The sequence below is a fragment of the Eubalaena glacialis genome, chromosome 3, assembly GCF_028564815.1.
Source record: "Eubalaena glacialis isolate mEubGla1 chromosome 3, mEubGla1.1.hap2.+ XY, whole genome shotgun sequence".
Lineage (NCBI taxonomy): Eukaryota > Metazoa > Chordata > Mammalia > Artiodactyla > Balaenidae > Eubalaena > Eubalaena glacialis.
This window is the reverse complement of record NC_083718.1, coordinates 186,188,479-186,213,183: the sequence shown is the minus strand read 5'-3', so window position 1 is coordinate 186,213,183 and position 24,705 is coordinate 186,188,479. Positions and strand designations below refer to the sequence as shown.

The following is a 24,705-nucleotide window of genomic DNA, read 5'->3' as shown; positions in this document are numbered from 1 at the left end:
TGGTACGAGGAGAATGGGGAAAAGACAGCACGGTGGTAAGTCTTTTTTTTTTTTTTTTGGCTCTGCGGCGTGGAATGCGGGATCTTAGTTCCCCGACCAGGGATCGAACCCATGCCTCCTGCAGTGGAAGCATGGAGTCCTAACCACTGGCCTGCCAGGGAAGTCCCCGTGGTAAGCCAGTTACAGAGGTGAGCAAAGGGGCCATGAGAGACCAGGAAGGAAGCCCTTAACCTTGCCTGGCTTGGTGCTTTGGGGTAGCATGGTGTAGTCAGGGAAGGCTTCCTGGGGGTGGTGACACTAGGGCTGAGTCATGCATGCTAAGTGGTGCTCACCAGGTAGACAAGAGAAGCCACAGTTTTGCACGCAGAGGGCTCAGCTTGTGCAAAGGCCTGGAGGCATTCAGAATGTCTGCAGCAAGCAATGGCAGGAGCTAAAGCTGGAGAAGTGGGCAGGGCCTTGCCTTCCAGAGGCCATGAATGCCAGGCTAAGAGGTTGGGATTTCATCCCAAAGTGCCAGGGAGACCCTGAAGAGGCACAAGAAGAGTCTTGCACTTTGGAAATGTTGTCCTGCATTTGAGTGGAGGCTGGAGCAGAGGTGCAGAAGAGGCGAGGCAGGAGGCTGAGTCCTAGAATCCAAGTCCCCAGCTCCCAGCTCCCAGCCAGACTTCCCTCTGTAGGGGCCCCCATGGGAGCCAGATCTCAGCGGGACTAGGGAAGTTATTAATCGCTCCAAGGCGCCACAGGCCATGGTCCATTTGCTGCTTTTCTTGGTCTGTTTTGAAACTGTGAAATGAGCCCCAGTCTTCAAGGCGGCCATAACAACCATCCTGATTCTGACATTTAAATTACAGATGGCATTTTCAATTAAACAGGCACTCTCCGCAGGTTTAATTTAGCTCTCAGTTCTGGTCTGTTCTTTAAGTGCTTTTCAAAAAAAAAGGCCAGCAGTGAATTCTAGGTCTCCTTCCCAGGAGGAGGGAGTGTCTCTGAAATATGACACAACTCTCATCTTCTAGCTCCCATGGGGACTCATGCAGCCTCCTGCAAACAGTTACACCCCACTGAATAATTCACCCTCATGTACTCCCACAGGCACTCACAAAGCTACACATACACACACAGACCCAGACTCCCAGCTATAAATCCAGTGGCTTTGGCGTCATCCTTGCCACAAGTGTGCAGAAGCTTGTGGCCTCTCCCATCTGATCAAAGAAACAGTAAGAGATTCTGGAACCATACAGACTTGGATTGAGGTCTGTGCTCTACTACTAACTCACTGTGTGACCTGGAGCCACTTACTTAACTTTGCTGAGTCTCAGTTTTCTCAGCTGTAAAATGAGAATAAAGATGAGACCAAGCTGGAATTAGGTATTAAAGTGTCCAGCACTGGTGCTGGCTGATATAAGTGCCCAATAATCCTTGTGCCTCCCCTCTCTCCTTCCCTTACTTAGACTGTCACCCGTGAACTTGGAGCTCTCCCAAGTCAGTTCCTTGGGTCTCCAGGCCTAGATGGTGGTGAGGCGCTGTCCACGGTGCTGAACCACACCTAACACTTCCTTTCAGTTCCAGGTGAGTTATCTCCTTCCCAGCCTGGTCGGCTTGCTCTGAGAATCTCCCCCCACCCAAGGTCGCTACTGCAAGTGACCTGAGTGGCAAAGGTCCAAATCTTCTCCTAAGGTTCTGCCTCCCCATATCCGAAAGTGGCTAAAATCCAGGTTGGGGAGCAGAGTCACTCAAAGGAACAACATGTCTGGTCCCTGACCTCCAGCCCCCACTGACACAGAAAATCCTCAGCTTCAGCCAAGAAAAAGTCCAGCTGCTGGGCCCCATCATGTTGTAGCTGAGGTTTTTGTTGTCCCAGGTTGATCCCTGCTCTCCTTTTGGGTTCCGGACAGGGTGTAGACAGGCTGCCTTCTCTGGCCACAATGTGTGCCGGTTCCAGTATCGGGGGAAGCTGGCTTTGGAGAATCTCCAAGTGGCCAATTACTGTGTATTTGCATGCACTGCCTGTTCCCTCGGCCTAGAACAACTTCTGATCAGGTGGAATTAGGGCTGAGGAAAGGATAAAACAGAGATTATCGCCCCTACTTTACAGTCCAGCTAACAAAGGCCCAGAGAAAACCAGAAATCTACCCAGTGTATCAGGTCAGGTCTAATCCCCCAGTCAACACCAGGCCAGCAGAGCAGGTGAATGTTCTCCCAAAGAATTAGAGATTGGGCAGGGAGGAGGGGATCATAAGGCTGCAGCCCAGAATCTGGTTAAAACAGTGTCCCCAAGGCTATGTGTTTGGAGTATGGCTGGATCTCCAAGGGAAGGTTTTATAAGACAGAAAACTTTTTGGCTCTGGCAGGAATTTGTTTGCAGAACAGTTACAGCTCACAAAGCACTTTCTCAACCACTCGCCTCCTTGGCTCTGGCAGCAGGCCCATGTGCCAAGGACTATTCTCCCATTTCCCAGGGAAGGAAGCTGAGGTTCAGAGAGGTGAAGTAACTTGCCCAAGGCCACCCTGGGAGAAAGCAGCAGCATGTGAACTTGAACTCTGGATGTGGGAAGCCCCATTCTCCTTGTTCTCATGCCCCAGGCCACCTTACTCAGAAGGGAAGGGGAGCTGGCAGAAGACAGGGGGGCCAGATGCCCTCTCGGGGCAAAAATGTGGGGGCCTGAGACTGAAGCTATAGGGATTCAGGCCAGACTCAAAGAAGGGAGATGGGTGTGTATACCCACACGCACACACCCCTAAGCCCTGCACACCTGCAATCGGTGCTTTCAAGACTGGGCATATCTGGCCTTAGGTAAGGCTGCAGCACCATCTTCCCAGGCAATGCACCAACTCTTACCCTCTTGCTGTCCTTTCCACCATTTCTAACCGAAGCCTCTGCCCTCTGTCCTCCAAGCCTTCAGGGGCAGCTGTGACCAGCAAGGCCCCATATACAGGGGGGCACCTCTCTACTATATGCTGAATCCAGTAGGGAATTTGAACCCCTCCCTGTGCACATCAATACGTGGGGTACTGAGCACCTGTGGTGTGTCCAGTGCCTGACACAGAATAAACTTAACTCTGTGGAGTAGGCATTATTATGTCAATTTAAGGAAAAAAATTTTATCAAGATTCAGAGAGGTAAATAACTTGCCCAAGGCCACCCAGCTTGCCAGTGGTAGAAACAGACTTGAACTCAGGTTCTGCCTGTACTTTTTCCAACCATGCCCACTGCTCCAGGCTGGTAGCTGTGAGATGGGGGTGGCCAGAGAGGACTGAGGGGGTTCTGGAAAGGTACCCTGGAGGCAGAGCACTTCTGAATTGCCCTGGACCCAGCCTTTACTCTGCCTCAGGTACCCCACCCCTCCTTAGGTCCATAAGCCCTGCAGATGCTCCCAACTCCCACATGCCTGCTGCCCCTTCCCCAAACCCCCGTGAGCCTCTCACCCTGACCCCTCTTCCAGAAGCCTGGAGTACCTTTTACGTATTAGGGGAAAATACTAATAAAATCTAATATTTCTTTTGAGTACTAACTGTCCAGAGTTGCACTGAGTGCTTTACATACAGCATCCGATTTCATTCTCATGACTGCCCAACAACCTGGCCCAAAGTTTCTTCCTATTTGACAGATGAGGCAACAAGTTCAGTGAGGTCTGGAGCCTTGCTCAGCATCACACAGCCAAGAAGGGATGGAGCTGGTCACTCTGCACCCAGGCCTGAGCTGGAGACCTTGGTGCTCTGCTGTCTCTCAGAACCCACCTCCAAGTCCATTGCTCTGTGTTTATCATCACCTCTCCTTCTGGCTCCTGAGATCCCATGTCGCTGGTGGACAGGGGCCAGGCAGTCCCATCAGGCACTTGAGGATCCCTAGAACCGAGGTCTCTGTCAGCTCTGCCCACTTCCTACCTCATTTCCTTCCTGACTCCAGAGCCTTCCCACTGTTTCCACACTCCCTTCCCAGCCTAGGCCCTCCTCCTCCTCCCAGCCCTTCCTCTCCACCCAAAGGAAACAGGGCAGGGATGCTGACCTCCCTCCCCGCACCTGCGCACACAGCTGATCCCAGAACCGAGGTGGCAGGACCCAGGAGGCTGACCCTCAAGAGAAGCACATCCATCCCCTCCCCCAACATGGCCTCAGTTTCCTCATCTGTAACTGGAAAGTTGTGGAGTGTGTGTGTGTGGGGGAGGGTGACCTGAGTGCAAACCCCTAAGACAGAAGGAGCCAACACTGAGGTGGGTGTGAAACAGGACTCTCCTCCTCTCCATCCTCTTCCTCCTCCTCCTTTCTTGATCCCCAGGGCAGATGTTTGGTTGACAGAGTAGATCTCTCTGGATGAGCTTGGGGGTGGGGTTGTAATATAAAAAGGCAGCTGCAATATTATAACATGACTTTACATTGGGGGGAAATAAAACAGATACCCAGTGTTCTCACAACACAGGCTAGAGATAATCAAGCTTGGCAAAATTGTCTCGGCCATTGGTGGATCAGACTGTGGTGGGGCATGAGGCGGGTAGGGTTAACCGGGGAGTGGGCAGAGCTACTGTGGGGTGAGAGCCCCCATCGGCCCCCTCCCCAGGCCCCCACTTCCCTCTCCCCGGTCAGGCCTCCAGCCGCTGCAGAACCCCAGCCTGGACCAGACATGGCCCCCTCCCGGCAGCTCCCTTGGCCCCAGCTCATTAGCCCTGAAAAACCTGCTCAAATCCAGGGGGAGGGTTTTTCAGCTAAAATAGCTCCATCTCAGGCTAGTTTTTTCCTCTCTTCCCCACATCATTAGTGAAAGTGCAGCCTCTGCAGCTCCCGAGCTGTGTGGGGTAAGGAAGGATCCCCCCCACTGCTCCCTGGGGACCCCTGGCCAGGCTGAGGACTGAAGGCTGGGATCTGGCCTGGGGGTGGCCTGGAGGAGCAGACAGAGCTGAAGACCATGAGGAAGCCAGAGGGAGTCGCTGCAGAGCCCCTCATATCCTGCCCAAAAGGACACTGGGTCCCCCTCAATGAAAATTGGAGGCAATCGCTGTCAGCAGGGCCGTGGTCAGCTGAGTGCTTGCCCTGAACCAGACACTGAGCCAAACACCCACTTGTTCCTGCCCGAGGCTGTTCAGGGCGGGACGCCAAGTTAGACTTTCATCCCAGCGCCCAGTCCCCCTTCTTCGAGCCCCACAGCGTCTGCCCCCTCCTCTCAGCCCTGTGGTTCTCAATGGGTGACTCCACTCCAGGCCTTTCCCGTCAGGATGCCATCCCTCTCGCCATGGTAACTAGCTCAGAAGTGGACATGTGAACCCACTGGACTTAATGCTGGAAATACATAGGCCTGGCAGGTGCCCAGCCCCTTTTGGGGTGAGCCTGCCTGGGATGAAACCACATAGAGCTGAGAGACAAAGAGAAAAACCAAGTTCTGAATATACTGTTGGAGCCTCTGGATCCAGCTTTACCTGAAAGAAACCTATCCTGGGCTTTTCTGTTAGGTGAGCCCCCAAGTTTGCTTTTTAATTAAACCACTTTGAGTTGCATTTCTGTGATTTATAGCTGACAGAGTAGCAACCAGTGCAAGGATTTTAGCACGCCTCATTTTTTGGATCAGGAAACTAGGCCCAGAGAGGTTAAGCTACTTGCCCCAGGTCACACAGCTATGGATGGGCCAAACCAGTGCTCTAGAGTGAAAAGCTCCCAACCGGAACTTGTTCCCCCTGAGGTTCCTGGAGGAAGGGGACTGGGGGAGTCTCTGAAGCCATTTTCAGCAGGACAAGGGACAAAAAGGTAACAGGTTGCCATGGTTACCAGCTCACTGTGTGGTCCCAGACAAGCAACCTCACCTCTCTGAGCCTCAGGCTGGGAACAAAATGTCTCAACCCTGCAGACCGCAGGTAGCCCTCAGGCAGGCAGGATGGCTGCCTCTTGCCCCCACCCCAGAGGTCTGTAAGCAGGGGGCTTCCCCAGCCAGGCAATAGAGGCCTCCCACAGCTGTCAGGCACTCCCCACCACACACATCCACCTGGTTTTAAATGTCTCTCAAATACCAAATTCAATTTCGTATAACTCCAGCAGCTCTGCAGTGCAGAATTCATCGGATGAGGAGCCTGGTTTTCGGGGAATAATTCATTTTTCCGGTGTTGGAGAGGAGAGTAATTGATCCACGGGGCAGATGCCTCCCTCCCTTTCTCCTTCCCCAGGACCATCTGATTCCAAATGCAGCCCTTAGACTGTTAGGTCAAAGTCACAGCAATAAATAGGAGGGGGGCTTCTGCTTTAATATATTGGATTATTCCACTCGGTGGTAACGAAAAACAAGATTTAATTCCCCGAGAAATGCCAGCAGAGAAAATCATTTCCCTGCCTGCTTCTCCCCTCCTTTCTTTTTTTCCTTTTTATTTTTTTCAGGAGCAAAATCTTTGTCTTTGTGCAGGTTTTCAGCCTCGCTACACCCTACACGACCAGAGACTTCCCCGCACCTGCCCACCCCATCTAGGATCCCTTCTCCCTCTCTGCCCAACCCCCCTCAATCATGGGTCCCTGAGGACAGAGGTTTCTCTTTGAATTTAGACGACATTATGGTGCTTAGCACATTGATCAATTACAACAATAAGCCCGGGGAAAAGACCAGTTAGTACCACAGCTCCAACTGATGGGAGAGGAAGCTAAGTGCTGGCTAAGAAAGTAATTTACCTTCCTACTACTCCTCAGATCAAGAGTCTACTCACTGCTTCCTCCAGGAAGCCTCCCCTGATTAAGGTCCAAGTTAGCCGCCCCTCCTCTGGGCTCCCAAAATACAGTGGGCTTCCCCCTCACAGCCCTTTTATTATTAGATGGTAGTTGCCAGACTTGTGCATTTTATTTATTTAACAAACTCGTCATAGCACTTGCTATGTGCAGGCCCTGATCCAAGTGCTTTCCAAATATTAATCCGTTTGATCCTCATAACAACCCTATGGTAGAAACCCTATGATTGGCCCCATTTTACATGCGAAGAAACTAAAGCACTGACTGGTTATGTGATTGGCCAAGGTCACACAGGTAGGGATGGCCAGAACTTGGAATCCAGGTGTCTCCTCCTTTAGTCTGTGAGCTCCCAAGGGACAAGGACCCCGTTGGTTCACTAAACCCAGAGGCCCCAAACCCTTCAACAATCCCACCGCTTACAGGACTGAAATCCCCCGTGAAAGTCACGTGGGAAAGCCCCTTGGTGTGGAGAGAATTCCAGCTCTGGAGTGAGACAGATGGCAGCTGGATTCCAGCTGTGTGACCTTGGGCGAGACTGCGCTGCTCTGAGCCTCAATTCTGTCACAGTCTCTCAAATAGGAACGAAAATAGTACACAGGTGTGCTCGGAGGATTAAATAAAGCCATGCACCAGCGGCGCTTTGAACACACGTAGTGAGCACTCAGTAGGTGTGAAAGATCATGGACTATCAAATGAGGGCTTTGGGGATACTTTTGCCACACTCAGAAAAATAACAAATCCTTATCAATCCAAGTAAATGAAGCAAGCTCTGAGATCTGGATGGAAGGGTGGGTTTTTCTTAATAGTAGTAGTAAGATGGGTGAGTTGCCAAGAATTACCGAGAAGAATTTTGCAAAGCACATGCAATCCATTTGCAGAATTCTGGGAGTTACCGAGATGTGGGAGAGTCTGAAACAGGGACTTACTGCACGTGAAACAGCACTTGATGGGTGTTTCAGTCATTCAGCAAGTGTGTATCGAACGCCTTTCAAGTGCGTTGAAGCCTCGTGGTGGTGGGGAGGGGCACGAGCGTTGGGGGCCCTTGGACCCAGGCTTCATCTCAGCTAGCTCTGCAGCTTACAGCTTCGTGACCTTGACCGTGAGATACACCTCTCAGAGCCTTGGCTTCCTCGTCTATAAATTGGGATGACAAAATGGAGCTTTGCTGGGGGAGCCAATAACGTAGCCAGTGTAGGAGATGGAGAGGGAGTTGTTCCCTCCTGCTTCTCAATAACAGCAGCCCCAGCCGCAGCAGTCAGCCTCATCCCATCGGCCTCCCATCCTGTGCAGAGAGCCTCGGCAGCCCTGGGAGCTGGGCCTGGAACCTAGCTCCTTGGAGCAGCAAAGCAGGTTGGCAGGTGTGGTTGCAAGTCCCACTTTGCAGGTAAGGACTAGGGGCAAAGTCAGGTGAAATCCAAATGTTTCTGTCTCCAAATCCATGCTCTTAACCGTGGACAAGCAGCCTCCCTGATTCCTGGGAGAGGAAGGGAGGAAGGAAAGCAGGGTGGGGAGGAGGCTGGAGACCCCCGCATGCAGGTTCATTTATCACAGGCGACCCCAGAATGGAGCCCACGAGGCTGAGACAGGTCACAGAGAGATCCCCTGTGGGAGGAAAAGTAGGGGACGGTGCCAGGCGGCCTGGGATGGAGACGGGGGAGTGATCAGAGAGCACTGGGACCTCAGGGAGCAAATGCCTGGGTTGTGTAGGGGTTCAGGAATTCCCATGGAGCCCCCCTCTGTGTCTTACAAACATCACCTGGGTGGGTGGGTCCATGTTCTTCATCTCCGCTTCTTTGGCTCCAGCCCCCTCCCTAATCCAGGCAGTTCTTCCTTACATCTAACAGAAATCTTTCCCGCTGCATCGCCAACAGACCCTGGCTGAAGCACTAGGAGATGCCCCCAGCACTGCCCACCCCATCTGCAGAGCTGGTGGCGGCTCCTGGCTTAGGGCGGTAATCCTGCTGAAAATTAATTGGCTTTTGTTGGAGGAGAATGAATACCATCTCATCTTAATCTTCATTATTCTCCTTGTTCAGCAGAGTCAACACAAGATTAGGTTTAATTTATGGGGAAACAAACAGCAAAGTCATTACTCACCAGGAGATCAGGATTGGATCTGCCAGGTGTTCTGTGCTCACTGCAGGCACGGGGCCACGAGGAAGGCCCAGAGTTCTGCTGCAGTGGGGACAGACTCGCGGGGGGAGGCCCCCAGACCCGTTTGAGGCTGGATCCCTGGAGACCACCAGCCCTTTCCAGTCTTAGAGAACTCAGGCCTCGGAGGACTTAGCCTCCTAAATGTTTCTCAGGAGCCCCTGGCATAAGAGCAGCCCCAAAGCAGGTCAGGGGCTCAGCTTCTGTGGACCCAGACCTAGCCCCAGTCAATGGAAAGCAATCAGGATTTGGTTTCAAATCCTGACTTCTGAGGCCCCTTCCTCTGCAGAGAACTGGGCCTAACCAGCCCCGCCAGGGGACTCCCTTGACAATGCTGACACCTAGTGGTGCTTAGAGGAACTGGTCCTTCCCTCCCTCCTCCCTCTAAGTCCCCAGATAAGCTATACCATGTATACAAAAACCCAGATTTACAAAGTAAACAGATCAGAAAGGGAAAGAGGGACTTTTATCCATTTCAAAATGGTTAAATAGATTTCCACCAAGAAGTCTAAAAGAAAATTCGGGAAAGGCGGTCCAGTGGTTAGGATTCCGGGCTTTCACTTCTGTGGCCCGGGTTCAATCCCTGGTGGGGGAACTACCTGCAAGCCGCATGGCAATCAATCAATCAATAAAAGAAAAATCATTTTACCTTCCCTGATCCCTTAACCAAAATAGCTCAGACACAGCACCTCCTCCTTCTGTCTGGAGCACTGATATGCAGGGAAGCCCTGGAGCCCCACAGTCCTTGTCATTTCCAACTCTTTCCATTCCTCCTGCCCTAGCTCTGTCCTCTGGCACGTGCCCATCTTTGACCCTGTACCACAGAGAAGTGGCTAGGACCAGCTCAACTACTTACTCATCATAGGACCCTGGGCAAGTTACCCAACATCCAAGTCTGAGCTCTTTCATTTATAAAATGGGAACATCTCTATCTACCAGAGAGGGCCGTTGAGCAGATTAAATAAGCCTGTGTGCTTAGCACAGGAATCGGCACCAGTAAGGCCTCAGCAAATGCCTGTCATCCTCACTACCATCATCATTATCATCCCGTTCATCCTGCTACTCATGGGAAATTTGGTTTCATCAACTAAACTGTAAGCTTCTGATATCTAACTCCCCAACCCCAGCTCCTGCTAGATCAAGGTTTTTCCTTAAAGGACACTGATATCGCATCTGCTTCTTATAGTGTTTATATCTTATAAGACAGAGCACACAGGTGGTGCTCAGGAAACTCTCAGGATTGCCTGCCTACATCTCCAACCTCATGTCAAACCACTTCCCCTCTTGCTCACTGAGCTCCAGCCATGCTGGCTGCCTTTCTGATCCGTAAGTAAGTTCATTCCCACCTCACGGCCTTTGCACTTACTGTTGCTTCAGTGTTCTTCCGCCAGATATCTGGTTTCTCATCATCATTCAAATGTCACGTCCTCAGAGAGATCCTCCCTGATCCCCTTGACCAAAGTAGCACTCCCACCCTCACTCTCTACTTTGTTTACTGTACTATAGAGGTCAAGTGCCTAAGTGGCTGGGTAGAATTCCAGTTCCGCCACTACCTAGCTTTGTGGCCTCAGACAACTTGCTTTATCTCTCTGTGCTTCAGTTCTCTCATCTGTAAAAATGGAAACAATAATGGTTCCCACTTCATAAGGTTATCATGATGAATCAATATATATACAAAGGTCTTGGAGTAGTGCCAGGCATGTCTATTAAGTGCTATATCATGTTGGTAATTATCCTATTTATTTAACTGCATGTGTTTATGTTTCTCCATCTAGACTGTATATTCCAGGAGGACAGAGGCCTCGTCTGTTTTATCCCTGCCTGGCAGAGAGTAGGTGCTCAAAAACATCGGCTGATTAGAAAGGATCTTAGGGGCCACGCAGGCCTCTCTCTCCTTACTCACGTTCTGGTGCCTGTGAGCCGTGTGGCCAACCTCTCTGCCATCTCTGGCTTCCACGCTCCTCAGGGCCCTGAGGCGCCCCCTGCTGGACAGCGTGTAGGTTTTTCCTTGAAGGAAGCTGATAGCTGCCTCCTGTAACTGTCAAGTTTCCATGCCTGCCTGGCTCTGCCCTCTAGAGTAGGGACAGTAAAACTGAAGGGTTCGGAGCATGCTCGTTGGAGCCAGATGCACCTGGATCAGAACTTGTGCTTCTCCAGTTACTCTGGGTGTCACATGCCAGGAAAGTCTCTCGTCCTCAGTCTCCTCATGTGTAGAAGGGGGTAGCAATACCCTTCCCCCTTCCCCATATCCAACTGGGTTACAGGAGTGGTGTGACAGGATGTACCCCGTGCACAGTGAGCCTTGCGGGCCCCCCTTCCCCCAACGTCAGCCTTCGGATGACCCACAAGAAGCTGTCTCGTCTTCCCAAGCTAAACACCACCAGTGTATCCAGCTGTCCCTCCAGTGACAGAAACGCAGGGACGGACGGCACCACCCCATTATCCAAGCCCCTCAGGTCTCCTCTGTGGGCCCCATGCCCTCGGGAGAGAATCTGGCCTCTGGCCTTCTGGCTCTTTCCTCTGAGAGCAGGCAGTTGGCTGGAGGTGGCCTTGCTGGGCTTGCATCCTCCTACTCACTTGACCCCCACCTCCCTGGCTGCTGTGTCTCCCCCATCGTGGCCCCAGGAGCTGAGGTTTCCCTGGGCCTTCTCGTGACTCACTCCACACTTGTTCCCAGCTCTCACCAGTGCCCTTGGCTTTGGCTGCCGGCCACAGACACTGCAACTCCTCTATCTCCAGCCCAGAGCCCCAGACTCCTTATGGGCCTCTTTCCTGAATGCCTCCTGGGGAGAGCTCCCCCCACCTACAGCACCTTTCATGCCCCCCATATTCCCGCCCTGACATCCAGTCCTTTGGACACCTGGACCCAGACTCCCGGCCTCTCACATCCACTGCACCTCTCCATCCAGCCTCCTCCTTCAGCCCAAGCGTGGGCTCTGGTCCTCTCCTGACTCACCCCCATCTGTTTCCCAACATGCTCAGCCTAATCCCTCCTCACCCTAAAGCACTGCTTTGCCTATTACTCCTTTATGTAAACCTGGGAGCTCATGGGGGTGACCTGCTTCCTTCATGGCTCCTCATCAAACAGGGCTCCCAGGGCAAAGCATCACTTCTCCTGTCTGATTGGCAACTCAGGTGGGTGTGGAGGATGCATCTCCCACTGGACTGTGAAAACCCCTAGAAAGGACCAATGGTGCTCATGGAACAAGGGGCTGTGCCTCCACCATCAGACTGGGAGTTCTCAGGGATTTGTCTTCCCTTGTCTGACTGAGGATGCTCCCAGAGCAGGGACTATGCCTCCACCATTAGACTGGAGGCCCCCATGACACTGGATATATCCCTTCCCCAGATGCCCCATCCTCGATGTGGCCAAGCTGGTGACTCTTCCTGGGACAAGGAGTGTCTAACTCACTCCTGCAACTTTAGGACCCCGTGTTGGGCCTGGCCCCTGGTTGGGGATTCAGGAATCATGAGTGAATGAATGAACCAATGAACAAATGCAGGCAGGCTCCAGCTTAAACTCTGCAAGCCCACCTGACCAGCAGGTGGCATCAGGGCTCAGAATCAAAGGAAAGCTGGAGGGGCATGGAGATTTTATTGGTCATCCTTTAGGAGAGGAGAAAAGATATTTCAGACCCTCACCCAACCCCCAAGACCAGCAGCTGAGAGTCCAAGGGAGGGGGCTGGGTTTGAGAGCTGCTGGGGAGGCCAGAAAGGGAGTTCCTGGTCCAGAGCCTGGTACCACAGCCTTCCCTCCACCCCTCCCCTCAAACCAGTACCAGGGGCCAGCCTCTGGGCAGGGCTTGGAAAATGACCAATGAGACCAGATGCTAATGACTCTTGTCCGATCCAATACCAAGCCAAGGAGGACAGCATGAAGTGGGCATGAACTGAAGAGGGACACCAAGCTGATCCTTTCTGTGCCCCCCAGCCTGTCACCCCCCCATCTCCCACCTCAAGCCACTGGCATCCATCCCTGGGCCCAGGAGAATTGGTACCCTAGATGAGATGCTGCCACCACCCACCACCCTGCCTTCAGGGAAAAAAAAACAACGGGGAGAGGGATCAAGAGAGGCCAGGAGGGGGGCCCCCCACACACACCCGGTTCTGGCTTCTGGGCAGCTTGGGTGTCAGTCGGGCGCCAGGCCCAGCTCCCCGCTCCCTGGCCTCACAATCCCAGCCTTTGTCCGGCGGAACCAGGCCTGGCTGGCTCTGCACCTGCCCACGGGCCCCTGGAAACCAGAGCAGCTGGAACCCCACCAAGTATTTTTCCAGGCTGGGCCAGGGGCCCTCAAGACACAGAGACTAAGCAAAGGGAGGGGAGTTCATTCATCCCTGTGTTCATTCATTCCTTCCTCCGACAAATAATATTTATTGAGCGCCCATTTTCGTGGCAGGCACAGTGTTAGGTGCAGGGGATTCAGCGGCGGGCCCAATGCAGGCCCACGCCCTCACCCATCTTATTTTCTAGATGCAAATATATACCAACAAAACCCATCTTTCCCTCTGAGGGGGCTGGTCTTCGAGCATGGGACGGGAGAGGAGTGCGCCGGGTGCGGAAGGTCAGGATGCTACCGACTAAGCCCTATCTACCCCCGCGCCTCTGCCCCTCCAAGGCAGCTGGGGGAGGCTGGAGGATGGGTCACTCAGGGCTCCACCCACACGCTGCTGTTGGTCACCCGGGCCCCGAACCAGCCCTTCCAGTAGACGCAGTCCTGTCCGCCGTGCTCGAAGCGGACGAAGCGGACGCCCGGCCCATAGTCGGTGAAGGTGTGCGAGATCTGAGGGTGGGGAGTCAGGGGGAAGGGGGAGGGAGGGTCAGGCTCGGAGCCCCGAGGCCTCCCCCAGCCACCCCACCCCGGCGCTCTGACCCTCGTCTAGCCCCCTGGATTTCTCAGCGCAGCGTCCCTCCTCCAAGCCTCTCGGCCAGTCCGGCCCTGCCCCGCCCACACGGGGCCGGGGCGGGGTTTTTCACGAGCCCCGCCCGTCGCGCCCAGGCCCCGCCCCGCCGCCCCCGGGCCTCCAAGCTCACCTCAATCCAGCCACCGTCGTCGCTGTCTTGTGGCACTGCCACCTGCCCGCTGTTGAACTCGGCCAGCACGTCCTCGTGCTCCGACAGCAGCTTCACCGTAAGCTCGTACAGGCAGCCGGCGTCTCTGCGGCCCGAGTACCTGCCCCGAGGGAGGGAGGGAGCGCCCGGGGAAGGCTTCAGCCCTGCTGAGCGGGTACTCTGGGCCCAACCCTCTACAGGAGTTAACCCTGCTGACCGGTAATACTAATGTTCCCATTTTACAGATAAGGAAACCGAGACTGGAGAGAGAAAGTGACTTGCCCAAACCCAAGGACTAAACCCCAGGTGGGCCAGACCCAGTGTTGGGACCAACGCCAACCCACAGGGACACTTTTTGTTGGGAGAGCAGATGGATATTAAAAAACAAAAACAAAAACAAAAAAACTTGTCAACATTTAAAACTCAGGAGGGGAGATGGATTTCCACCTTCTCCTGAAAACCCATGGTCACGTGACTGCAACCTCTAGGTAGGGAGGCAGCGGTCTCTGAAGCAGAGTAGCCGGTTCCAGGTCGCCCCTCAACCCCGCTCCCCTTCCCCCACGGCCGCTCACCAGTCCTTCACCATGATGGCCGGCTGAGTGGTGTCCAGCAGCTCCTCCCAGTAGCCCTCAGCCTGCAGGTCAATGACCTGCGCTTTGCGACACCACCTGGGAGACTGGGGGTTAGGACTGAGTGGAGGTCCCCTCCCCCACTTCCCATCCATCCCCCTTCGCCTTACTCGAAGGAGGAGGCGAAGTACTTCTTGACACTCTCATTGTGGATGAATTCCACGCCGCTGTCTCCGGGCAGCTCCTCCACCCTCCAGCCGTCCCCACCGTGCTCCACGTCGCACCAGCCCTCCAAGTCCTCTGTAGGAACAGCACAGCCCCACGCTGGTCACCCAGTCCCTGCGAGGGTGTGGCAGGGCTGGCTCTTGCCCCTATCGTGGGGGGAGGATGAACGTGGTCCTTGAATGGTGTCGCGGTGGGCAGATGATGGTGGGGGTGAATGGTGAGCACGTCCTGTTTGTCCCCAGATTCTCTCTCCCTCGCAGGAGGGTCCTCCGCGGGGCCTGTCTTGCCCCAGCTCCCTGGGGGTGGAAGGATCTGGGAGAGAGACAACTCCCGCCCGCCTCCCCGACTTCCCCCGGCCCGGAGCAGGACAGGAGGATAATACTACAGTCTGTACCGGGGCTACTCTGTGCTGGGCACTGCGCCAAGCGCCTTATCTCATCCACCCCTCAAAGCAGGCTGGCCTTGTTACTGCGCGTTGTACGGAAGGAGAAGCTGAGCTCCCCGGGCCGGGGTGACAGGGCGCGAGCCTCACCTTCCCCGCACGGGTTGTGCAGCAGGTTGCGCCGCCTCTTGCTCAGGAAGTAGAACTGCTGCCAGTGGTCGCGCTCATCCTCGGGGCCGCCCTCGGGTACCAGACCCTCTTGCTGGCACTTGAGCAGCCACAGGGGAGAGCCGTCGACCAGCTCCTTCCAGCGCAGGCACACCAGGCGGCAGGCCTGCACCAGCTGGGCGGCGGGCAGCTCGGCCAGCACACGAAGCAGCAGCGGCTCGGGCAGCTCGTCCAGGTACGCTGCCTCCTCCTCCCCCTCGTCCTCGGGCCGCTCCTCCCCGCCGCTCGCCTCCTCCGCGCCAGCCTCCTCCTGCTGGTCCTCCGGGCCGGCCTCCTCCGGCTGGCCCACGCTCTCTGCGGGTGGGCGGGGTGCGGCTGAGACTCCCCCCAGACTGCCCCCCGCCGCGCCCCACGACCGCGATGTGAAAGGCATCCGCCCCCACCCACGCTCGGACAGTCCTCAGCGGGGGCCGGAGTTTCCGTGACCAGAGCCTGGGACCCTGTGGAGATGGCCCAGGAGCCCGGGGCCACGGATCAGCTCCAAGTCTGAAGAGTGGCCTCAGAGGCCTCAGTCTCCCCTGCAGTGCCAGTAAACCCCATACCTGAGCCGACAGCAGTAACTGATGATATTCCTGACACAGTGAAGCCCCTTAGCCCTCTCAACGGCCCTCTAAGATCCCTGCTCCGGTCACCTCCTCAGGGGAGCCCTCCCCAACTTCCCCTATTACAGCATTCTCTCACCTCACCGCTGGGAGTTCCTTCCTTCCTAGCTTTTGTCCAAGGGTTTGATGGTTTATAAACACCTTTCCCGGGGACTAGACTGAGGGAAGGAGGGCAGGAACCGGGTCTGGGAAACTCACTGCTTCATCCCCCGTGCCTGGCATCTGGCGCCCTGCCTGGCTCCCTGTCAGCAGCTAATGTTTATTGGGCACTTAGCAAGTGTTAGGCACCATTCTGAGCATTTTAATTTTTACTCTTTAAATCCTCACAGCATCTCTTCTAGGTTGTCCCTATTACCATCCCTATTTCGTTGATGAGGAAACTGAGGGACAGAGAGGTAAAACCACCCAGGATCACGCAGCAAATGAGTGGCCGGAGCCTGGATTTGAACCCAGGCAGTCTGGCTCCAGAGCCACCTTTAACCACCACAGCCTTGAGAAAATGATTCGTTGAGTTGAGGGTTATGATTTTGATTTCACAGATGAGAATGCTCAGGTTCAGAGATGGGGAGTGACCTGCCAAAGGTCACACTGCTGGTGTTCAGGCAGGGGATACAGGGATCTGAGGCCTGAAGGGAAGGGAGAACAGGGGCTTGGGGATGGGGGAGGGAAGCTCGTTAAAAGAGAACATGTGTATCAAATAGGGAGATGTAGTAAGTGCTTGGGAAGGAAGGTTTCTTCACTCCTTTTCCTATTCCTGGCCCTCAGCTTCCTCGTCTATAAAATGGGGGTAATCCCAGGCCAATCAGACAGTCCTGATGTTCAGCTCTTCTGAGGAGGGGGCAAGGGCATTCCAAATTATGAGGAGAGGGACTGATACCAGGAGCTGTGGGCTGGACTGTCTCCTGGATCCTGGCTGGCCTCAGCTGGGCCATCGAAGCCTTGAATAAGTGGATACTGAGTGCCCAGTGTCTCTGGAGGAGGGAGAGACAGTGGGGAGGTGACGGAGCCACTCTGGGTGATGGGGGAGGCCATTGCTCTCAGACCTAGGACAGGGGGGTCAGGGGAGTCCTAAGTGCTGGGCCCTGGAAAGCCAAGGTGGTGGTGGAAAGAGGCCAGGCACCAGGGGAGGAACGGGCAGGGCCTAGACCCAAGGCTGGGTGTTGCCAGGACCTGGGCGGCCAGCCCTTCACCTCCTCATATGCAGCATTTCCCCACCGCCCACACTCTTAGCCCCCTGAGAACCAAATCAGGGTTTACGTCTTCGGAGCCCAGAGCACACAGTGAGTCCTCAGTAAATCTTATTGAGTGAATCTTATTATTCAGCACAGTTCCCTTCATTGTTAGCTTTTTTTTTTTCTTTCTTTTTTGCCACATCTTTATGATGTGGGGCTTCGCACTTCCTTTTTGGCAAGGAGGAAACTGAGGCCCAGAGAGGCTTACTGACTTCTCCCAAGTCACACCGCAGAACTGTGGGATGGCAGAGACGAAAATGCCTGCCCGGAAGCCATGTCACCTGCCCGTCTTGCTGCCCACAGCTCTCTGGGGAGCTGGGCCCAGTGCCCTCACCTCTCCACCCCTCCCCCTGCCCTGCCCTGTCCTGGCCCTGGGGGACACCTGATGCTCCCCCGAAAGGTGCACCTCGCCCAGTCCCCTCTCCTGGCCCCAGGCCTGGCACTCAAGGCCCCAGATCTGATTACAGGCCCCCCCCACCCCCTCTTGAGCACACACAACTCCCCACATTGTTGCCTTCGGAAAGTTATCTGGCCCCTGGAAGCTGCCTCCGAGGCTTATTCACTCACCTGGATTGGGCCCCTGAGTCCAGGGAATAGCTGGGCCCTGGGAAGAAGCAGGAACCCATTCTGGGGCCCTAAACAGGGTGTGGCAAGGGGGCCATGGATTGGGAGCAAGAGCGGAAGCAGCTAGGATTTTCAGGGCTGGAGGGAGGGGTGGGGAGCTTGGCTACCTGAGTAGCCAAGCATCAATCTGTTTCCCATTGTCTCCCCAAGCAATGGCCACTCTCAGATGGGCCTGGTGAGGAAGGGGTGGGGGGAGGTCTTGTTCCCACCCTGACTCAGCAGGCAACCCCTACAGGCCCAGCGGGGAGTTCTAGAGATGGGGAGGGGGGGATCTTTGGTGCCAGACAAGATGACTGGGCAGTCTCAAAGGGCCCTGAGCATTGGCTAGAGCTGATGTCCCAACTCTCCCTCACCACCAGCCTGGTCCCCACTGGGCATCCAGCCACCCAAATGAAGGACAGCCCCTCCAGACAAGGGATCCCAGGAGGAAGGCTGGGATGGGGTGGGGAGAGGCCAGTAACCCCAAGAAATTTATGGGGATTCAGGCATCTCACGGCCCAGAGTTGGCAAATGGAAGAAGCTGATGAAATAAAAAGGCTTGTGGCCTCTTCCATCCCTGATAGGTCCCAGACCCGGGTCCAATAGACCCTCAGGAGGCGGGAACCTGGTATTACTCATACGCTACTTCCCGGGTAAATGGGACCCAGGAGACCTCCCTCTCTGCCTGTCATCTCTCAAGGCCTCTGGCAGATCAAGACACCAGACAGAGGACTGTGCTCCTTTGAGACTGTCTCAAGGGCTTTGCTTGGGTGAAAGTGTGTCGCTCTGTGTCTCGGGGGCCCCCTCGCTCTCTGATGCCCCCTCTCCGTAGCACTCGCCCGCCTTCCCCGGTCACCCCTCCAGGGCTGAGCGAGTGGATCCGGCGGCGGCGGCTACCTGGGTCACCGTCTCCGTCCATCGCTGCAGAGCGCGGTCGCGAGAGGAGGAGGACCCGGAGCGCTGCGGGCTGTCCGAGTCCCGCGGCGGCGGCGGCGGCGGCGGCGGCGGCGGCGGCGAGTCCAGGCGCTGCTCACGTCTCGGTCGGGTCCCGGCCGGCCGCGCCTCTTAAAGGCCCCCGCCTCCGCCCCCGCCCCGCCTTTGGCCCCGCGCCGGGACGCCCCACAGTCCGGAGCGATCGGCCCGAGGCCTGAGGCTCCCGGTTCCTTGGCGGACCCAGGAGGCCAAGAAAGGTCGGGAGTCGTTTCTTTTTTTTCTTTTTTTTTAATGGGGGCGGGTGGGAGTCCGATTCGGGGCGTCTCCCAGCACCCTCCTGGGGTGGCTGCTGAGAGGAGGCGGCGAGGAGGCTGGGAGAGTCTGGGTCATGCGGAGGGTGTGGGCAGAGGCTCCTCCCGGCACGACACCGCCCCGCCCCAGGTAATTTTCCTACATCCGTGGGGGGCGCACCCCAAGCCGGGTGCTCCCCGCGGGCCGGGGACCGGAGCGGGCCGTGGAGGCGGGGCCGGGGCGGGGCTCGGCGGGCTGGGGCGGGGCCGCATCCACAGGCGACCGCAGGCAGAGGCTGGCTCAGCCCCTGCTGTGGAGCGGGATCGCACAGCGGTGGCAGAGGGCAGGTGACCGGCGGGAGTGGGCGCGGGGAGCGCCGGGGCAGGGACGCGGGGTGCGGGGGCCGGGCGGGCGGGCTCGGCGGTTCCGGGCCAAGCAGCAGTGCGCCGAGGGAGGCCCTGCGCGGACAAGGCCCAGGCGGCGGGGTTGCGCGGCGCGGCCTCGAGAGGCGGCGCGAGCAGGAACCCGAGCTAGGGTCGCCATCGATGCGCAGGGGTCCAAGCCTAGACTTTGGGAAACATTTGAAAGCCACGAGGAGGGATGGGAAGTCGAAGGCGCGCGGGGACACCCGGGGCTGGAGCCCAGCCACGGGGATGGGGGTGGGGGTATAGGAAAGCCCGCTCCCCATCGCCCACCCCTTCTCCAGTCCTAGCCAGCCAGAGCATTTCCTCCGTGGTCTCGAAAAAGTGGCTAGAGCCCTTTGGACCTCGGTCGGAGACAATGATAATTATCCCTCCCCCCCATATCTCCGCTCCTCCGTTTTGAGGATGGGAGAGAGAATGCGGAAGGTACCAGACAGGCTGCGGGGCTGCGAATTGTTATTTCCATGCTAAAGACCGTCCGGCCTATTGAAAAAAGCTGTCTCTAGATTCAGAGAAGGCTCAGGCTCCTTTCCCCGCTGCTCCTGTCTGTGTGACCTTGGGCAGATCCTGCTACCTCTTCTGCCTCCCTAGCCTCCCTTAGAGGCTATTGTGAGGTGCCGGTAAAAAAATCAGAGCTCACCTTTTACTGAGCTTCTGCTGTGTCCCAAGCTCCTTGTACCCCCTCTAGGAGGTAAGTACTGTTCCTGGCCCCATTTTACAGAGGAGGAAACTGAGGCTCAGAGAGGCCCAGTGACTTTCCTGAGATAGTCAATGGCAGTGCTGGGAGGGAACCTCCACCACCACGGGGTGCTGCGAACACTGGGTCCTGGGGAGAGGATCAGGTCTGTAGTGTAGCTTTTCAACAACCACAGGAGAGCCATGGCGGTGGGCAATATCAACGAGCTGCCCGAGAACATCCTGCTGGAGTTGTTCACGCACGTGCCCGCCCGCCAGCTGCTGCTGCGTTGCCGCCTGGTCTGCAGCCTCTGGCGAGACCTCATCGACCTCGTGACCCTCTGGAAGCGCAAATGCCTGCGTGAGGGCTTCATTACCGAAGACTGGGACCAGCCCGTGGCCGACTGGAAGGTCTTCTACTTCCTCCGCAGCCTCCACAAGAACCTCCTGCATAACCCGTGTGCCGAAGGTGGGGTGCAGACTGGGTATGACGTGCCCCCAAACACACACACTGTCGTGATACCAGCTAACATTCATTAGGCACTTACTATGAGCCAGCCAGGCACTTTGGGGGGTTTAATTCCTTTCTCACAATAATCCTAAGAGATAGGTACTGTTAGGCACCCATTTTTCAGATGGGCAGACTGAGGCCAAGAGTGGCATTATTCCACTCTGAAGGTTATTTCCCCAGTGACCTTTCCTAGGAGAGGGAATGTTGGCCAGTTGGAATGAATTGTGCCCAAGACACAAGACCAGGAAGTCAGAGCCATATTTGCTTGGCCTGCCTCCCAGACTCCAGGACTAGGCCTACTAGGACTGCCCAGAAGACAAAGGGGGCTTTGCTTATGAGAGAATGAGAGATCCAGTCTTCTTCCCAGCACATTCCAACAAAAGGTAAAACAAGACTTCTGCGGTCTTCCAGAGCCCCCTCTTTTCCCTTGCTGTGTTGTAAATGATTAAGTAGGCACTTTGATGGATTGAGAACCTCAATCTCCATTATGTGGCCAAATTCTGGAGCAAAATGATAGTAAAACAACCCCAAGCTGTCCAGAGCTTTCAGATGCCTGCCTCACTTGACTCCCCAATGGCCATGTTCTTGACTAGCATGTTGACAAACTATGGTCCATAAGCCAAATCTGGCCTAGGAGCTAAGAATAGTTTTTATGGTTTTAAAGGGTTACTTAAAAAACAAACAAAAAAACAAGACACTATGTGATAGAGTCAATATGTAGCCCACAAAACCTAAAGTATTCTGACCCTTTACGGAAAAAGTTTGCTAGCCCCTGTTCTTGACCCCAGTTTACAGAGGACAAAACCAAGGCTCAGAGAGAGAAAGCAGCTTGCCTAAGGTCACAGAGCCCAGTATTGGTAGAGCTGGGACTAGACCCAGATCTGTCTGACCAGCGCCGGAGCATTCCATCACAGAAGTAGTCTGGTTGTTCCCATCATCAGGATTCCCAGTAGAAATCAGTTACCATGGTGCCTGGCACACAGGCAGCACCTAATACAAGGCAGGCGCTGTTGATGTGCAGGGTTCCCCAGCACGGGGCTTGAGGGCAGCTGCTGAAATCCAGGGAGAGGTGCCAGGAGCAAGGGGCACTTGGGAGGTGGCCACTGAGGGGCTTCCCTTTGATACGAACTCTGCTTTCCCACCAGAGGGGTTTGAGTTCTGGAGCCTGGACGTGAATGGAGGCGATGAGTGGAAGGTGGAGGATCTCTCTGGAGACCAGAGGAAGGAATTCCCCAAAGACCAGGTCAAGAAATACTTCTTGACTTCATATTAGTAAGATCCAAGGGGTCTCGGGGTGGGGGGAAGCCCAAGTCACTGCACCTTGGGGTCTCTCCTGCTCTGGGAGGGGGCAGTCCTAGCCCCCCAGTGCCCTAGTGGCGAGCCCCAGCCCCTCCCACCCCTCCACCCACCCCCAGCACCTGCCTCAAGTCCCAGGTGGTGGACCTCAAGGCTGAAGGGTATTGGGAGGAGCTGATGGACACCACACGGCCAGACATCGAGGTGAAGGACTGGTGAGTGCTTGGGGCGAGGGTTTGGGGGGGGGCCCTGCCACTCAGGTGCCCCACCCCCACCCTGCCCCCCCATCTCCAAGGCCCTGATGGGCCCTTCCTCTGCCTGCAGGTTCGCAGCCAGGCCAGACTGCGGGTCCAAGTACCAGCTGTGTGTTCAGCTCCTGTCGTCAGCACATGCACCTCTGGGGACCTTCCAGCCAGACGCAGCAACCATCCAGCAGAAGAGCGATGCCAAGTGGAGGGAGGTGTGTGAGCCGGGAAGGGGACAGGGGGCACATTGTCCAAGGCTGAGACTGCAGTCAGACAGGCCCAAGTTGAGATCCCAGTTTTGCTGCTTCTTACCTGGGCTTTGGCTGCTCTGAGCTCTCAAAGATTATCAGTGAGATGATGCTGGTAAAGCCATGTTCGAAAAGATTGACTATTATTAATTACTAATATCAGTTATTACTATTATCTAGGTTAGGGTTCAGTGAACTTTTTCTTAAAAGGCCAGATACAAATAGTTTAAGCTTTGCAGGTTTTACTGTATCACAACTACTCAGCTCATCAACTCTGCCGTTGTGTTGTGAAAGCAGCTTTAGCAAATGGGCATGACTGTGTTCCAATAAAACTTTATTTACAAAAACTGGCAGTGGGCCCCTAGACCATAGTTTGCCAACTCCTGATCTAGACCAGTGCTCTCCAGTAGAACTTTCTGCAGTGATAGAAATGGTCTGTCTAGGACTTCCCTGGTCTGGACTCAGCACTTTCACTGCCATGGCCCCAGGTTCAGTCCCTGGTCAGAGAACTAAGATCCCGCAAGCGGTGTAGCACAGCCAAAAGAAAAAAAGAGAGAGAGAGAGAAAGAAAGAAATGGTCTGTCTGCCCTGTCCGGTTTGGTAGCCAAGAGCCACATGTGACCATTGAAAACTTAAGAGCCAGTTCATAGTACGACTAGGAACTGAATTTTTAATTTTATTCAACTTTAATTAATTTTAACTTAAATAGCCACACGTGCTCAGTGATGACGGTATTGGACATCCTTTGGCAGCTTGCAAAATTTCCTTCAGTTCATTTGAGCTGCACTTAGATAATCCCATGGAGTGGATCCAGCAGGATTTTGCTCCATTTTACAGATGAGGAAACTGAGGAGGCATAGACAGGGGAGGTGGTCTGCCCCACATCAGAGTGAGGACTAGAATTCCGTTCTGCTGACTCTGGGTCGAGCACTGAGACCTCAGCCCATCCTGGCCCCCTCACCCCCTCAGGCAGTACCCCCCTCAGGGTCAACTCCCCTGACCGCTCTCCTTCCCTCCACCTGCCCCTGCCCCCCAGGTCTCCCACACGTTCTCCAACTATCCACCCGGCGTCCGCTACATCTGGTTTCAGCACGGCGGCGTGGACACTCACTACTGGGCCGGCTGGTACGGCCCGAGGGTCACCAACAGCAGCATCACCATCGGGCCCCCACTGCCATGACACCCCCGAGCCCCCAGCCACCTAATCCCAACTGATAAACTGCTGTCAGAGATGGGCTGGGCTTGGGAAGGGGAGGTAGAGGCCAGGCTCTCCCAGACTTCCTAGTTCATCCTTGCCCCCCCCCCCAGTTGCCTCTTCATGGAGCCTCTTCCATTTGTACAGCCTTCATATGTTATGGGTAGCTAGCTCTCCGCCCGGGGGTCTCAACCTGAATGATGGGGCCCCTGAGGTTGGGGGTGCATGGTGTTCCCCCAGGCTTCTCCCCCAGATGCCTCTGAGGGAGGGTCTCCAAGCTCTGCTGGTAAGCTAGATCTATGTGTCTACCTTCCCTTGCTGGGTCATTTCTCACTGTCTTCTTTGAGGGCCCTCAGACCTGGGGCAGTCAGAACATCTGGCAAGCCTGTGGCTGCCCTGCATAATACAGATGCTGGGCGATGAGGTAGCTCAGACAGGTGTGCGAGTGGAAGGACGGCTCTGCTGGCCCATCCTCTGCCCCATTCTCTGCCACTCCCAGGCTTTCTCACTCTGTCCGCCTGCTTAGCGAGGTGGCTTTGGTCCAGAGGCTCAGGCCTGGTCTGACATAGGCAGGCCCAGGCTGGCGTGGGGTCCCGGCCAAGTCTGGACTCTCTTCACTGTCAGTGAAGCCCCAGAAGCTACATGTGTATTAAGTGAGGGCAACGCTCTCCAAAAGACCCCCCTGGAATCCTGCACACGGCAACCCAGGGCAGGTGGGGGGCAGGACTGGGCCCTGAGAGCTGGGATATGTGAGCCCTGGATGAGTGGGATGGGGGGGGTTTCAAGGACCACCTGTCCACCTCCATGCATAGGCCAGGCACTCTGTGGCTTGGAGAGCATTCCAAGCGCCCACCCTACCCTTGGATCTGCCATTCCCAGGACCTCCCCACCCTGTCGGACCACATTCCTGCCTCTGCTTCCTGCTGGAAAGAGAGCAGTTCTCCTACCCCTGCTGCATGTGGCCAAATAAAAGGTGTTCCCAGCCCAACATGTGCCCTGTGCTTTCTGGGGGAAAAGGCAAACTTCATGGGAGGTCTTGCCCCTTGCCTGTAGAAGCTGCAACTTATATGGCTCTGTCCAAGGTACAGAGAGGGGTTAACATTTCAGGAGCCAGACTTCGAAGAATGAGGGTCCTGGGTCAGACCCCTGGACAA

General features: G+C 55.5%; 2 protein-coding genes across 4 annotated transcripts; one reads left to right on the top strand and one right to left on the bottom strand.

Annotated features, from left to right (window-relative positions):
- Nucleotides 1-13,208: 13,208 nt before the first annotated feature.
- Nucleotides 13,209-18,762, bottom strand: FBXO2 (F-box protein 2). The gene is made up of 6 exons (XM_061187096.1): nucleotides 18,633-18,762; nucleotides 15,221-15,592; nucleotides 14,634-14,763; nucleotides 14,467-14,562; nucleotides 13,877-14,015; nucleotides 13,209-13,625 (listed from the first exon to the last, which is right to left on the bottom strand). Exons 1-6 carry the CDS (start codon nucleotides 18,652-18,654, stop codon nucleotides 13,491-13,493), a joined length of 894 nt encoding a protein of 297 aa, XP_061043079.1. The 5' UTR covers nucleotides 18,655-18,762; the 3' UTR covers nucleotides 13,209-13,490.
- A 113-nt stretch (nucleotides 18,763-18,875) lies between these two features.
- LOC133088947 (F-box only protein 44) lies at nucleotides 18,876-24,529 on the top strand. 3 transcript variants are annotated; one of them, XM_061187093.1, is made up of 6 exons: nucleotides 18,876-18,925; nucleotides 20,254-20,525; nucleotides 21,713-21,839; nucleotides 21,983-22,078; nucleotides 22,188-22,323; nucleotides 23,393-24,529. In XM_061187093.1, the coding sequence occupies exons 2-6, from the start codon at nucleotides 20,261-20,263 to the stop codon at nucleotides 23,534-23,536; spliced, it is 768 nt and encodes a 255-aa protein (XP_061043076.1). In that variant the 5' UTR covers nucleotides 18,876-18,925; nucleotides 20,254-20,260; the 3' UTR covers nucleotides 23,537-24,529. The 3 variants fall into 3 exon arrangements, with proteins under 3 accessions (XP_061043076.1, XP_061043075.1, XP_061043077.1); XM_061187092.1 differs by lacking the exon at nucleotides 18,876-18,925 and adding an exon at nucleotides 19,225-19,306; XM_061187094.1 differs by lacking the exons at nucleotides 18,876-18,925; nucleotides 21,983-22,078 and adding an exon at nucleotides 19,225-19,306 and having other exon boundaries at nucleotides 21,713-21,810.
- The last annotated feature ends 176 nt before the right edge of the window (nucleotides 24,530-24,705 follow it).